The 16,465-nt window shown below is 38.2% G+C and overlaps 2 protein-coding genes across 4 annotated transcripts in view; one reads left to right on the top strand and one right to left on the bottom strand.

Moving 5' to 3' along the window:
• Positions 1 to 518: 518 nt before the first annotated feature.
• Positions 519 to 14,896, top strand: LOC107208393 (very-long-chain enoyl-CoA reductase-like). 3 transcript variants are annotated; one of them, XM_033516434.1, is made up of 12 exons: positions 519 to 623; positions 1,107 to 1,158; positions 1,494 to 1,538; positions 2,861 to 2,964; positions 5,033 to 5,148; positions 5,258 to 5,363; positions 9,755 to 9,827; positions 9,914 to 9,957; positions 11,239 to 11,296; positions 11,801 to 11,889; positions 12,802 to 12,927; positions 13,031 to 14,896. In XM_033516434.1, the coding sequence occupies exons 1-11, from the start codon at positions 543 to 545 to the stop codon at positions 12,910 to 12,912; spliced, it is 879 nt and encodes a 292-aa protein (XP_033372325.1). In that variant the 5' UTR covers positions 519 to 542; the 3' UTR covers positions 12,913 to 12,927; positions 13,031 to 14,896. The 3 variants fall into 3 exon arrangements, with proteins under 3 accessions (XP_033372325.1, XP_033372324.1, XP_033372326.1); XM_033516433.1 differs by having other exon boundaries at positions 528 to 623; positions 12,882 to 12,927; XM_033516435.1 differs by lacking the exons at positions 1,107 to 1,158; positions 2,861 to 2,964 and adding an exon at positions 4,534 to 4,712 and having other exon boundaries at positions 566 to 623; positions 12,882 to 12,927.
• ABCA4 (ATP binding cassette subfamily A member 4) overlaps positions 14,212 to 16,465 on the bottom strand; it is a 66,505-nt gene continuing 64,251 nt past the window's right edge. Inside the window, exon 49 of the mRNA XM_033516436.1 lies at positions 14,212 to 15,629. Within this exon, the coding sequence (XP_033372327.1) occupies positions 15,519 to 15,629 (111 nt within the window). The 3' untranslated portion in view covers positions 14,212 to 15,518. The remainder of the gene's footprint in view (positions 15,630 to 16,465) is intronic.

Below are 16,465 nucleotides of genomic sequence, written 5' to 3'. Positions count from 1 at the left end.
ACAAATGCTTAAGTGTTTGTGAAGCCCAGATATTTAGCAACATTTGTTCATTATGTCCACCAATATTTTCCACCCTCCTTGCAATTAAAATATTCTGGGAACAATACACAATAATCTTCAAGCTTTCTGTACGAAGAATATTTGCTTCTATATATATATATATATACACACTTTTTCTTTTTTTTCTCAAACTCTTTCTGATTTTATGAATCATAGAAGTACTATTCCTTAGTGATTCTTGTGAAAATTCTCTACCTCTTACTTATTCCTGTTGCTCTAATGTAAGAAAATATCCAAGATCACTTTTTTGGTCAAAAACTTAGCTACTTCAGCTACTGAGTATATCCAAGAAGACAATTCATTTGGCATTTTTTTCCAAGTTGAGTGCTTTTGGAACCTGGTGATTGAAGCTGTCTCTTGAGAACATCAAGAAGTTTTTTAACTCAATTCACAGATCAGAGAAAAATGGTGTCTCACTCAGAGAGTTATAATGATTATTAATTTGAGAATCAACTAAGAGTTTACACATTATTGAGCCAACAATGATTAATTATAATTTTGTGTCCTTTCAGGTGGAAATCCTTGACTGGGAGACAAAGAAACAGCTATGCTTCCTAGATAAGGTAAAACAAAAATCTGCTTAAAATGCTAGGTATTGTTAGAAATTACTAACTTTTCTTAAGTAAATTTGGTGTTTATGAAGGGTATTCCATCTCCTGCTAGCCTTTCCTTGGCCACTTGCAATGATTACGCAAACTTTATACTGACTACAGTGTCTTTCAACCCTTTTCCAGACGGAGGTTTTGAGCAAAAAGGAGAACTTCAGTTGCTTTACTAAGAGGGTGCCAGTTGTGTGGTACTCAGAAGCCATAACATTGTTGCTGCTGTAGTACTTGGTCACTGCTAGAGAAGCTGCCTCTGAAACAGGCATCAAAAATTGTCCTGCCTTTTCCCTGTCAGTTCTCTGAATCCTTCATGCCAAGGCTAGACACCTATAAGAAATAGTTTCATTGTCTAAGTCACATTTCTGTTTAATTTAATAGTCTTACACCTAGCAGTTGTCTTTCAAAATATGCATCTTATATTTACAATATTTTGTTGCCTAGGTGGAACCAAATGCTACAATTAGAGAGATCAGATTGATGTTCCATAAATTATGTGAGTATAACTTCAGCAGCAGCAGATATCACATCAGAATATCCAGTAAATAAACAGGAAAAAATTACATAATTTGAAACACTATATACACACACGTAATGCTGATAATCTCCACAAGAATGTGATCACAGTGAGATTTCAGTAAAATGATTTTATTCTGTCCTGATACAACTTTGTATTTTTTTTCTGCTGCATAAATTATCACCTATATTAGTATTAAATAAATATTTATAAAAACCTGTAAACGAAGCTCATCTTGTTGTATTGTGTTCATTATAGTAGTGGATGATCTGAACTGAACATTGTGTATCACACAATTCTCTATGGTTTTACAGATCCTCGGTGGTACCCAGCAAGGCAGTCAATAAAACTTGATCCAAGTAAGTACTTGTGAGCTCTGCAGTAACAACTCTGAGCAGGGCCCTGGCATGAAAGGTGTACTTCAGGGTGTCAGCACTTAAGAGTCTGTTTCCAGCTATGTTAATTAGCACTGTGAAGGCTGAAGAGAATCCAGAAAAAATACAATTCTTTGGAAGTTCCACCCTGCTTGTTAATTGCTTGGCAATTAACTCAGGAGTTTGCACATTGCTCCAATGCACTTTCTAACTACTGAGCACTGTTGCTTTCCAGAGAGACAGCACAGGATCTAGATATTCACTGCCCTGAGCTGCAGTGAAATGATCTCCATCATGATGCTCAGCTGAGAGTACCAAAAAGGGCTCTAAGTTTGAGCTATCAATTCACATAATCCTCTGCTCTCAGGCAGGAATTGCAGTTCTTTAGAGGGAAGCTAATGCAGAACACATTGCTGTGGACATAGCAACTGCTGACAAAGCTGGTGACAGCTGGCTGACTTCATTAATACACTTGTAGGCATTGCTACTGGAAGCCTCTTACATGGCCTGAGTCCACAAAAGAAAAGTCTAGTTGCCAAACTGTGTTAATTCGTCTTAGCTAAAATATAACACTTTCTTCCTTTGCTTTCATTAAGGATAGTTTTATTTAAACAGTGCCTTAAAGTATGCTGGTGAAGATTTACTCATTGTATAAAATCTATCCATGGAAAACAGATGTATGTTTATCTTGTTTCCTTCTTTGAAGGTCCCCCTTGTCAGATTCCTCTATGAATTTATGTAGTGAGACTTGCCATGAGAAAATGCTGGCCTTCTGGAGATTCATCCAAATCTAGGCATTAAAAGCTCAAGTACTGTGGGATGGTGCTAGCTAAGAATCACCTCCTAGCTAGTTGTTTGGGAAAAGAAAGGCAGTGAAAATTTCTGTAGGAGAGTTTTCCAAACACAGCTTATCCAATCTTCTGTTTGTCTGATGATGAGCAATGAGAAGAGCAGAAGAGAGGAGAGAGAGAGGTGCAGCTGACTAGGAGGCCAGTGAACTCTGATAAAGGGCACTGCTCCATCAACAAATTCGGCTGTTAGCAGTGATGAAACAAGTCTACTAGACTAGGTAGGCACATAGAATCGAGAGTTCTCTTAACTGTTTTGGTGTGAATAGAGGATCCAGGCTTATATGTGATTACAAGCATAAATAAAATTAAGTGTAAATATTCTTGGTCTGTTTAATGAGATTTCAATAAACCCACATCACATCAAGGAGTCTCATAGATAAAGCACCATATAAAGCTAGTATGCTACCAAAGTGGACTTGAATGTCGCTAAGATGTAATTACTTCTTTCCTTCTCAGAAGGAAAGTCCCTGAGGGATGAAGAAATCCTGCAGCACCTCCCTGTTGGCACAACAGCTACCTTATACTTTAAAGATTTAGGGCCACAGATAGGATGGACTACGGTGAGCTCTGCTTCAAGTCTGAGCCATTTTAATGGCTAGTTTTCCATAGTTAATCCTTACATCACTTTTTGTTTCTTTCCAATATTTCTGCATGATGTCTGCTCTGATATGGGTGCAGGCAATGAATCCTCATTGCTTCAGTTCATTTAATCAGGGAAAGCAGTAACAGATTGAATACCTATTTAGTTCCCTGGGAGAGCAGCAGTGGAAAACCTGCTGCAGGGTAGGTTGCCTCTACAGAACTAAAATGCAGGTTGTCAAATGGATGTCTATTGTAAAATCATTAGAAACTAGGTATGTAAATGCTTTTGGCAATCTGCTCTGCAGGACTGGTGTAACTCCTGACAAAAGATTATACTCCTATGAGTTTGTCCTGCAAAGAGGCATGGGAACAACTTCACATGTCATTACTTGAAGTGACTTCAGCAAGAAAATGTATAAAAGTACAATTAATTGCTGTCTGCACGTGACTGTGTCCCAGGAGGCCAGTGACAGGCTAATGACAGCTGATAATTTCTGCACTATTAGCAGCCATCCTCAAAGACCTTGCATATTTACTGTCTTAGCTCAAATGCAAATTTTATCACAACTCACTTGGCAGGCAACATAACACTGCTGTTTATGCAGCGAGGTGACCAAGGACCCTTCCAGCTCTCTAGAAGGTCCTTGCTGCACAGTATTACACCAGTTCTAATAAACAGCATGATGTCAAGTACCTCATAATTTAAAGGCATATTTACCATTTATTAGCTATGAAACATTAATAAAACCTTGTGTTGATTACAAATAGCAAAGACAATCTTAATAGGAGGTAAAATAAAAAAGTCAAATATGTTCTGCAAGACTGAATGTTTACTTTGGATGCAATGTGGAGAAATCAAGCAGCTATTACTCAATCCAAAAAACCAGGAAGACAGACAAAAACTTCTAATGCCAGTGTAGACTTCAAGCCACATGTGCATTAATATACATCAAAATATCACAGTGCAGAGTAACACCAGGCTTCTACCATTTCACAAACATTTGCATTCTGCTCTCCCTGCCCTTCAAGCTACTTCATTCAAATATAAGCCAACAAATATTTAAGTATTATCAAATAGAAAAGGCAAGCTTCTCATCTACAAGGAAACCTGATCTTTGCATCAGAGAAAATGCTGATCATAACAGAAGTCAATATCCCAACTTTTTTGAGTATCAAAATAACTCTAAACACATTAGAGAACTGGGATTGTTTGGGTTTCTTTTTTTGTTTGCTTTCTTTTGTTGTTGGGTTTTTGTTTGTTCGTTTGTGACAGAAGTACAATCAATTTCCCTTCTTTCTCTGTAAGTGAGGTATGGACCTACCTTCCTCACTTATAGATGGGTAAAAAATTCAGCTGTTAATATTTGGTCCAAAGTTAAGTTCAATTTAAAGTGATGTTCCTAAGAAATACACAATTATCTGAAATGAAATGAAGTTAGATAATAGGTTCTCTGGTTTCCTCTCTTTTTTTTTCTCTTTCTTTTAATTTCCTTCTAGTATTCCAATTAAAGCTTGTTTGAACATAGAATGAAATTATTGTTTCCCAGGACAACTGCTGTGCTAACTGTTCACACAGATGGGGTCACTGTGAATGCTTACGAGCTGTGTTTCCAGTTTAAACAAAATTCATTCAGTAGAAGCAGAACTCCTATTTCTCAAGACAAATTCTTCACCAAATTTCATTTTAAACCAAAATAAAGCAACAGCTTTTGAGTGCAAGAGAAGGGTGAGAGCTGCATAAATGTAACATGCATGCATATTTGTCATGATCTCTGGGCTTCCATTATTATCTTTTGATGCCCTTACTGTGTCTGCTGCACTGGTAATGGCTGTTTGAATGCAACTGAGGCAAATCATTGTAAAATATTTATGTGCATGGCTACCAGTTTCCTAGCCTGAGCCCAAACCTTCTATTCCTTCCCTACCTCTCTTAATGCCATCCTGGATGCGTGGAGGTTTTTACCCCACTGCATTAGTTATCGCAAAGAAATCAGAGCAAAACCATCATCTAATTCAGCTGTCTAATTATTTTCTCTCTTTTTACAGGTATTTTTGATAGAATATACAGGTCCATTGTTCATCTATTTTCTGTTTTATTTCCGCATGACTTTTGTCTATGGACTGGATGAGAGGTTTACATCAAGTCCACACCCAGTAGTTAAGTAAGTCTGTTTGCAGGCTTGAGCAGTGTTTCTTGTAGTCTTATTCCAAATGTCTTGACACACTTGGTTTTTTAAGCACTCTTAAATACTTTTGTCTTGCTGTTTCTAGCTTGGCATGTATCTGCCATTCTTTCCACTACATCAAAAGGTTGATTGAAACAGTATTTGTTCATCGGTTCTCCCGTGGGACTATGCCACTGAGGAATATTGTGAAGGTAAATTGTGTCAGAATCTATCCATAGCTGCCCTTACAAATCCAGCCTAGCCAGCCTAAGCTCTGCCTCTGCAACCACAGACATTTTGTGTGGCTTTTGTAGCAAATCTCACCCATAAAGCTGCAGTTCTTTCAGAAGATTTCTTAATGTCACTGTTGTATAACCCACATGCTGCCATACTGTTACTAATATTATAGAAGTGTCATTACTTTTTAGAATTTTAAACCTTCAGTATACCCTTCCTTTTCACTCAGCTAGGTCCTTGGGTGTGAATGTTTTACTAACAAGTTAACTTTCAAGGTAGTTCAGGCAGGCACAATGGTGGGAGAACAACTTTAAAAAAAATAAATAAAAAAACCAATTTTTGTAACAGTCATTTTATATCTACTTTGTCCCTAAAATTCTCTTTGCTGTTAAGGAACTGTTAATTTACCTTCAATCCAGTGCAAAGCAGCTTAGTTGTTCTGCATTTTATTCTCCACAGGAGCATTCCTAATGTCATCAGTGCTGCTGTGGCACAGGGCAACCCTTGGGGTGCAGATTCTGTTTTCAGGGTGTCTGAGAAGTAGTACAGCTTATGCATGGTTATGCATAAGCTGTAGTTATTTTACAAATATATGCAACAGAGAACATTAGTAGTCAAAAGTACACCTTATTCTAATGAAGACAAGAGATTACCTACTGGAAAAGCATTTGCGAATTCTAACATTTGGGATTTAGACGGTTCCTTGTAATTTGCACTGTGGCAGTGAGACTTGGAGCAGCTGAAGCTTAGCCTTGTGGCTAACTCCTTACAGCTGTCCAGTGGCTCTGGTCCTTCAGGTGATAGCTTTCAGGAAAGGAGGGTCTGTAGTGGAGCAGTGGCCCTCCAAAAGAATCCTCTCTAGAAATTTATTGTGCTTCCTGCAGCAAGAGTAGTTAAAAAGTTTGCAGATCTCATTCTTGACACAACAGATCTTGCAGATCTCTTGTTCTTGACACAACAGTAGCTAATGCATGCTAAACAGCAGATAAATGAGCAACTTTACCTTGAAAAAACAAGTGTGATCATTTATTTTCTCACTGCCATCTAGGACAATTACTTGTTCCTTTCAGACCATACAAGCTGTTGCTGTTAAAATTTATATTTATACCAGTCATTCTGATCACTTCCTCTTTTTCATCTTCTCAAGCTGGTGGCACTTGCTTTTGCCTGTAAAGCTGCTCACAGTTCTTATTCTACCTGCTTAGCAATGCTTGGTTTAATTTGCTTTTATAATTTCATTTGCCTTGGTGGTGTTACTCCAAAATTGTGCCAGTGCAAAAAAACATCACAACATGTTTTTTCTGTTTTTCCATCACATACAAGTGGTAGAAAAAACTTCTTGCTTTCAGGGTTTGATCACATACACAGCAGATGTAGATAGCTCATTTTCTAAGTGCAGTGGAATGCTATGTGTGCAGGAGACTTCAGTCTCAATAGGCAGAAATCTGAGATGGGAATTGATGAGAGATGTGATTTTCAACCTTTTTTCCCAAATGGAACTAGTAATAAATTATGCCCTATGATGCAGCAGCTTCATCAAGAGCAGAGCATACTAACACAGTATAATTTTTCTAAGATATATAATTTTTCTAGGCATTGGAAAGGTAGAATACCTGATTTATCTGAACCTAGTGAACAACTCCTTAGGGTGAATAAGATAGGGATTAATACAAAAATTGTGTGCTGAGAAAGGAACTAACTGAAAGAAATTATGGTAGTGCCAAAAAAGAAACAGTCAGACCTTTAATAATAGGGAAGTATCAGTAGAATTCTTCAAATATTAGTCTCATGATTGGTCTTACATGGTCTTTCTTTACCCATGAACATTTTTGTGAGTAAAAAGAAGGGATATCATAAATTTTTAGAAAAAAATCTGGAGGACAGAGAACATTAGATCTAAATAAATACTATTTAAACCAGAAGACAATATAAGAAGAAAAACAGAAGGGTAGATTCTGGTAATGAATAAACAGAGGCAAGATATGAAGAACTATGCATTGTCAACTGCAGTAGAGAAGACAAACATACCATAAGTTTGGAAACTTAGAAATAATTTATTTATGGGATCCCTGCAGTATCTGAACTTGACCCACAGCATTCTAAGAGATTGTTGTAAAGCTTTATTATTCAAGATTCACAGAAACTCTTTCTTCCTTCCAACTGAGTTTATAAAGTCTGTATGTTCCTACCTAGACTTCACTGGAGATGTTTGTATGAGCAATAAGGATTCAAGTGGCAGCTGGACATTTACAAGTGTTACTGTTAAGGTGCTTAGCAGTGGTAGACCCCACTCATCCTAAAGCTCCTTTTCTTAAAATTAAGAAATACTCTTGCAGTAAATCATGTTCTTTGGCTGAATAGCATTTGTTCAGTTTAATTACAGCATGTATTGTTGGGGACTGAGCCATGATAATTAATTTAATTTTACTTCACTGAAATCCATTGCAATATGTTCCATTCTGTGCCAAGTCTTGAAGCTAGGAGAAGGTTTTTTTCTGAAGACGCCATTCCAAGATTACAAGAAACTGTTTCCACTTAAGTTTGTACAGCAGTCAGTAAATTGTAAGTGCCTGTTGAAGAAGCTAGTGTTAGGGAGAAAGCAGTAGTTTATGGATAGAACACTACCTATATTACACCTCACTGGAATCATTCTTTTGGTTCTACTGCATTTCCTGGGGGAAAATGAAGTCATCACAGGGAAGCTATTTATTTTTTCTGCTCATTCATCCCACCTGATTTGCAATTACTGGCTTATAGTTTACTCTTATCAGTTATCTCTTATACAATCTCAGAGCAAGGACATACTAAGTGCTTGCATTACAGCAAGCCCAAAAGGGTGTCTGAGGTCTCTGGGCACTGCTGTGTTCAATTAACTCTAAGAAGAAAGTGGAAATGCAACAGAATGTTTGGTAAAACTGCTTGCAGCAGATGAAGGGACACCAGCATTTTCAGAAAAATGCACCATCAGACACTGCAGTCAGCTAGTGCAGGTTGGAGATGCTGAGGTAATCACTTTTCCAGGGTATTATTGCTAGAAATGCAGTTCTGGTATATACAGGGGGAAAAGACTGCAAAATTCAAGGCAAAACAGAAAAGTTAAACCAGTCAGGACAGCAAAAAAATTCAGCCTTGGATGGGATTTTTGCCTGTGTGAGCAGGAAAGGAAATGGTGAAAGAGAAAGCAAAAAGAAATGTCTAAGGTATAGGAACGTATCTGGAAGTCCAAGAAAAAGAAAGACCAGAAAAAGAGTAAGAGGACCTTTACTAGAAAGAGTAAGAGGATCAAAGTTTTACTCAAAATTGAAAATAGGAAGGAAGGAAAGATAAGGCAAAGAAAAGAAGAAGTGGTGAAAGAAAAAGAGCTCGGTTGTGGTCTTGCTGAAGTCCAGATGATGAACAAACATAGCCTGATACATCAAAAACTGAGGCACTAGGTTGGGTGAAAGAAGACTCAGCTGATGAGAGGCAAATGTATGATTTGTTGATGAGGGTTAAAATGTCTGCAAGAGAACAGCACCTAGAGGTTAGAGCACAGAGCAAGAAGAGGAAGGGACCAAGAAAGGGCCTCCCTCCCACCTATATATATATAAGGAGGGAGACAATAACATGTCACCAAAGCAGAAATGAGTGTCAGAAAAAACCCACAAGAGGCAGAGCCAAGGAGGCCGAATAAGAGATGAAGATTGTCATTGTAAGTAGTTTTTTCATGGATGAAGCCTATGAACAAGCACTGAGATTGGTCAGGAATGAGTCAGTACAGCCATTAGTGACAGCTGTGTTATCGGAGTTTATAGAGGGGAAACTGCATTGCAGAAACACAAGGACAGCAGAAAAAGGGACAAACTGGAGAAATAACAGTGAAAGTACATCAGGAAAGCACCAGGCAGGAAAAGTTGAAGCATGGGAAAGAAAAAAAACCTGATGGGGTGAAGGAGAAGAGGACAGGAGATTGGGCAGTGCAAAATAATAAGCAGACAAGAGAGGACAGTACCCAAATCTGGTTTTACAGTCTCAGGGCTCAGCAAAACAAGTTTCTCTTTAACATACAGTCTGTATGCACTTCAACTTTGCCCAGTGGCTTGCCAGACAAGATAATTTTGTTTTCAGTCATATGATCATACTTTCTAAAACTGTTTATGAATTTAACAGCTCAAAGATATTTTAGAGGTAATCTTAACTCTGCCAGCACCATTTCCTTTCTTATTTCCTGTTACCTGCTCCCACCTGCCACACTTAGTACTGCCATTTGTTGTTGTATTATCAGCAAGTTGAAGGATTGTCCCAATTTATTGTTATCAACAGTCCTTGCAGTGAATATTGGCCTAAAAGACTGTAGTAAAACAAAGAATAATTGCTTATTTTTCAGAACTGCTTATATTACTGGGGATTTGCAGCTTGGCTTGCATATTACATCAATCATCCTCTTTACACTCCTCCTTGTAAGTAACAAAACAACCCTCAATGATGTAAGTATTTATGTATGTACTTGTGTACTAATGACATGCAAACTTTCTTTTTCTAATAGCTTATGGGAAAAAACAGATAAATTTTGCTGTGATCATGTTTCTGGTAGGTTTCTTGCTTTTTCTATAAAATGCTAAAATATCTTGCTTTATAGATACTTGGACATTTGGGATGTACTACTAAAGCTGACCACTTGCATGCAAAACAATCAAATCCATCAGTTTGTAATGTGATTTTGTACACAAATTAATAGTTTGGTTTAGTGTCCATTCCAAGACCAGGATATTTATCTGCTGGGGTGATCTTCCATAATCTTTGTTTAAATCTGTATTTCAAAGCCAGTAAGTTTGTTGTGTGAACTGTTTATTGAGTGCTGAGAATCACAACAAACCATAAATCTCAGAGAACTATCCAACTAAGGGAATATGTTGCTGATAATTTCCAGCAATAAAGTTTCATTTTGCTGAGCTTCAAAACCTGCTTACAGCTTTCTTTATGATTCAAAATTCTTCAGTCATTCTGACATTTCATACATGCAGAAGCAAAGTCAGTGTAGCCAATAAATATGTACCATACAAAGACTTTTCCTATGAATGTGTAACTTGTTTAGAACATCAGCTGTTCACTTGCTTTGACAAACTAATTATCAGTGACTGCAGGATCCCAAAGCAGCTTCCCAGGATGAAATTCTGTGAGGTCATAATCTATTCACATTTTATAGAGAAACTCCACAACTGAGAGCACAGAGCTGGGAATAAAGCTCAGGAGCTCTGACCACTAGTCATTTGCTGTAACAGATATGCACTGCAGACACTGGAGACTGTCCATAATCATATAAATGGGTCGTTTCAATACACTCTCTTCATTAGTGACTGGGGGAAGCTGTCTTTAAAACCAGTGAAGGAAGCTGGGTCAATTATATTCCATGATTCCTATCAATTATACTCTAGAGAAGAAAACTTACATAGAGACCAAACTGTATCTTCCTTGGGATTTCAGTAACTTTTGAGAAATCAGGACTATGCAAATAATTTTGTGGATGTTTTTAAAGCCGTAAGAACGATCAAAAGATAAAGCAAGTAATTCCCAAGTTCACTTCTATCCCCTGCGGTTTATTTTGATTTCAAGGGGATTATGTAAGTAATAAATTTGATCTTTTGGACGTGAAGTCCACATTTTCTGGAAAATATAAATATATAACAGAATATAATATGGTCTCATATTTGATTTGTTTCATCCTTCTGTCAGCAGTCTTAGTTAAGGATATTATGTTTATTATTATTTTCCTTTTCTTAAATATTTTAAAGAACCCCAGGAAATAACAAAAGGAAGAAAAACAAATAGAAGGGAAGAACACTTTTAACTTTGTCATACTTTTTCTCGCAGCTGTGTGAAGCTGGAAATTTTTCCATTCATGTTGCACTCAGTGACCTCCGGAGGAATGGTAAAAACTGCATGATCATTTTTCAGTTTTGTACGGCCATTCAGTTCTCCTTCAGTTACTCTGCTTCAGGAAAGACCTGATCCTGGGGGGTGTTGGTACTTGTCAGCTGACTGCTGTGGGAGCACAGGTTGCTCAGCACTGTAAAGATTGGATTCTAAGGGAAATGAGGCATTGCAAGGATTCTGACATCAGACTGTTGAAAAACACATCCTATTGTTATCTTTATTGTTTCGGGCTGGGTTGTGCTGGGGGAGCAGTTACATTGGTGGTACTGCCAGTGCAAAAGGAAACAGTACTGCTATTAGCTATGTTTGGTGAGCAAGGGAAAGTTCCCTCACAGGTATCCTATTCCTCTTGCGAGTCCAGAGGACATCCTGTCTTCCCACATCCTGTTTGTCCCCCTGACAGTCATGAGACACAGAAGTAGGCAGAGCTGGGTTGTCTTTACAGGAAACAATATATTTAGGAGTGTGAATATTTTGTGATTTGTTTTCTAATCTATAGGATCCAAAACCTGTAAGATCCCATATCCAACAAAGAATCCTTTCACATGGCTGTTTTTCTTTGTATCTTGCCCTAACTATACATATGAGGTATGTATTTTCAAACAAGATGTTCAGATTTCAGTTTCTCTGAACCTATTTTTGTTTCTTTTAGAATGTTTTACATGGAAGAAACCTCTGAAACTGTTAAGCTCAATACATTTCCCCTCCTTCCCTAAAACCCATGAAAGCAGGCTGTGGACAAGAATTTGTCTGCTCTTCCTCCCCTTCCTTGGGTCAGTAGTGGTGTGACTAACCTTACACAGACAGCCCTAACCCTGGGCCAGTGCTCCCATGTGGCTGCCAGACATGACATACACTGTAAAGCAGAGCAAATTCTGCAGCCAGGAACAGGAAAATTACCACTGAATATGTGTTGCAATGAAGGGATGGAGGTGTCTGGTGGATTTATAACATAAGAGTCTAGAAATACCACTGCAGGCAGGAAGATAGTGGTCAGACAAAATATATTGTGATAGAGAAAATAAGACAAAGTCTTCCCCATTTTCTTAAGGTACACAATCACTTGTGGTGGTGGTGACTGCTTTAGAGATTTTAATCAGTTTATCATTTTATGCCCCTTAATCAGGAGCTAAACTCCTGACTGAGTTCAAAAGCAGATGAAGTCAGTGCAACTCAGTGTAACATTCATTCTTGCACAGAAGGACAGTGTCAGGTTTGAAATTCAGTGGAGATCAACAGATGTTAATGAGAGAAGCATTGGTCCTTGGACATAGGAAGTTACTATTCCTAATGGTGATGGAGGTCTGATGAATACAAATTAGGCAGAGAAAGAGGAAGGACACTGTTTTAATGCTTAAAATTTTGTCATTGTAGTAGCTGTGGAAGGAAATATGAAGGTTTTGCTTGTGATAACAAGGCACTGTTCACTTTTTTGGCTAAAGGTTATTAACAGCAGAAATTGATCTGGCTGACCTTGATTTTTTTATTTACCTATACTAGGACAAGGTTATTTTGATCAATAGAGAGATAAATGCAAATGCTGTCACCAGAAATATTTTAAATTTCCTTGGCCAAAACAGGTGGGGACCTGGATCAGTTTCACTATCATGACTCAGTGTGTTCCAGGTGAGTAATGTTTTGGTACTTCAATCTGAAGTGATGTCAGCAGCGAGAGTATGTTTTTAATCTGATTATGAAATGTATCATTTTTTCCCTTCCTTCCTTCCAGTGGGACTGTTCACCTTGCTTTGCTTCATTCAGATGACAATCTGGGCAAAGGATAAACACTGCACCTACTTACGAGAATTCAAGGATTATCCAAGTCATAGAATGCCAATTATTCCCTTTTTGTTGTAAGAAAAGAAGGCTCAATTTGAATATTGCACAGAACTTAAAGAAGAAAAACCTCATAAATGTCCTCCCAAATAAATGAATTAATTAAAAGGATTTTGGTGCATGTTGAATCTCCACTACTAAGGGAAATTGTATGCACTTGAAAGCTAGATTTCTTTACATTCAAGAATTCTCAACTCAGAAGCACCTTAAAAAATAAGGCTTCATTGCACAGCTGCAAAAAAAGCCCCTGCAGTTCACTGTAACCTGCCTTAGATTTTTCTGTACTAGTCTGTTTAGATTGATGGATCAGAGATCCTGAGAAGTCTGTGCTGAAAAGCAGCTCTAAATTTAGCAGTGGCATTCTGCAAGACAGAAGTCCATTGGAAGGAGGACACACCAGCTAGCTACAGAGCTCGGTTCGGCCAGCACGGCCAGCTGGCCTCAGGACAGTTGCATGATCTGCCTTCTTTGACTTGAAGAGAGTGTGCTGCCTGGAGGGAGGTGCTTTGTAACTGATAACATTACCAAAGAATATGAGTGGTTCCTGGAATAAAGAAATAGGCAATATCTCAAAAACCTGATCTGGGTCTAAACCCTAATTTGCCAAAAGAATCTGAAGTAAGAAGTACTGGTAGTATTTGTGAATGTAATGTCCTGTGCTGGGGTTTTTTATTTGTTTTTGGTCTTCTTCATTAGTAAGTTGCATACTAGTAAATAAGATTCAGAAACAATCTAACCTATGCCAAATCTTTGATATCTGGTCTGTTTTGATATAATATCTCCTTATGATACGAATTGACCTTTAACCCAGAATTTTACATCAGGCTTATCTAAGTAGTTTTTAATACACTTCGTAAATACATGAAGTGACTGCTAGTCCTCAGAATGCTCTTCCTATTTTCAGAGCCAGGGAGAAAAATCAGCTTCATTTCGGACTTCCTGTGTTTTCTTTGTCACTGGATGTTCTGGACTTAGTTGGGCTTTTTGTAAATCTAGCTAAAAAAGGCTATTGAAATCTATCTGAATGACATTTTAAAGAAGCTATTTTAGAATATAAAGAGAATGCATAGATACTGTTTTGTTTCATAATTTATTTATCTATAATAGATGTCTAGAAAGATTTTTGCAGCTATTTGTAAAGGTGAAATATGCAATAAATTCTATTTGAAAACCAGTTGAAATAATTATGGCAAAAAGAGAAGGCTACAGCTGATTGCTGAAGTTTCACAATATTTTGTACAGTACAAAGCAAGAGTGTCCTTATAAAAAAAACAACTACATCAATTGAAGAAAAATATATTTCAAAGCAAAAATACATGACCCAGATTTTAATTCTGTATAACATATCTTAGAGAAGATTTCTTGGAAATTATTAGATCTGATAGATAACTGAAGCAATACATCGTTATGAATTTGTTTTCAGTATTGTTTTTCCACTAGTTAAACTGTGAACCAGAAAAAAAGGGCTAAATGTCAAATGATTTCCCACAGCGTGCAGTGTGGAGTACAAGCAGGTTGAAATTTTCCTTCTGAGGAGGTAGAAAGTACATTCCCTATTCACACTTTACACCCACTTAATGTCCAGTCACACGAAAGAAGAAAAATTTGGGCTTGTTTAGTAACAAAGAGATCTTTCCACGTCTCTAAAAGAACACAAAACTTTTGGCAGATTTGAACATACTCTCTTTCTTTTTAATCTCCATTTTGACATTTGGCCTCTATTTGAGGCAACTTGAAGATGAGTATGAGATCATTTTAATTAATTTATTTTTAAAAGCAAGTTTCTTGTCTGGGTCTGAGCTCTGAATTAATTCTTTTCATTCTTGCTGAGACAACCGTCTGTTGTCACTGGCAGCCTGGTGAGACAGTGAAGCAATCCCCCAGGACCAGCCCCATCAGCCAGCACTGTTCTGACCTTGATAGTCCCGTGCACTCGGCATGGCAGGAATCTGCTTCTAAGCTGGGCAATGCTCTCAGCCTTGGGACCTGTCTGCTGACTTGTAGCAGTGGACATAAGGGTTAAACAAGAAAAACCCACCAGCCTGAAAGTACCAGAAAGAGAGTCCATCTTTGATGTTATTTATATGTCAACAAGGAGGAATGAGATTTCTTGTATCTTATAATGGACTTTATGTTAGAGGAAGATTTCATTCTACAGCAAGGACCTGCCTTTCCTTTGACACTGTTAGCATGTAGTGTTACTGGTAGAGCAGTAGAAGTTGGCTGTTGCTAGGGCTGTTGTTGAGAGCACAGTGCTCAGAAAGGTGCAAGAAAATCAGTGTAATACTGAGTGTGCAAACCTTTGTTTTACCCTTGCTCTGCTCTGGTATGGCACCTGTTTGCACTGTGCAAACACGAAGCCTGGAGGCTGCAGGAGCAGTCTATGCAACTGCAACTGGGGACACCCTGGCTTCTCGGCTGGCTCCAGCTGCACGCGGATGCAAAGGCATTTCCTCATCCTCCATCTGCTGTTTAGCAAAGTTCACAAAAACCTGTGTGAGGAAAGCAGAAAATGTCACCGTGTCTCCAACTGAGATGAGTTAGTGCTCTGCAGGAAACAGACAGAAAGGGGAATCCACAGACATCAACTGAACTGAGACACTGCATTATCAGCTGGGATCATGAGTTCCTCCTTTATTTTGATAAACTTCCTCGTGACTTCCTTCCTTGCAACTTCCTTCCTTTGGATGTACTTGCTTGCAAGTAAAATCCTACTTTTTCTTTAGGAGGATATGGCTTCAGCCAGGTTTGCATGGTTTGCAGAGCATGAGTTTGGTTGTGATAGGAAAGAGGAGACAGAATATTTTAGTAGGAAGCTGAAAGGCAGCCAGGAATGCCTCTCTAGCAATCTCACCAAAAACAGCTTTGCACATGTGGACCCTTTGTTACTTAGGAAAGCAGACAGATGGGGCCAATACCCTCTAGCAAGTGGGTGTTTTCAAAACTCCCACTGGACTTCCCAGGTTTTGTGTGTCTAATTGCTTCTTGCAGTATCTCTGACACAACACAGTCCAAACCTCTTATTTAAAATAAAGTGCTATTCTCAGCTCAGTCTCATTCCAAATTGCTGACCTTGCTCAGACTGCTGCTCCTGAAGAAACGGGTTGTGTGAATTCTGTAATGTGGGAAACACTGTCTTACCAGCTTTCACATGGAACCTATTTACACAGGGAATAAGTTACTGATTCATACTGATACACCTTCCTTGATGAGAGGACTGGGAATCTTGCCTCAGAAAGAGGTGTGAGATAATTCTCTAAACAATTTGGTCCTTTGGTTGTTTGGATACATCCCCATTATGCTGCCTAATTCTCACCAGACAGGCTTT

This window comes from Parus major, chromosome 8 (genome assembly GCF_001522545.3).
Source record: "Parus major isolate Abel chromosome 8, Parus_major1.1, whole genome shotgun sequence".
NCBI classification, from domain to species: domain Eukaryota; kingdom Metazoa; phylum Chordata; class Aves; order Passeriformes; family Paridae; genus Parus; species Parus major.
This window is presented reverse-complemented; position numbering and strand designations above follow the sequence as displayed.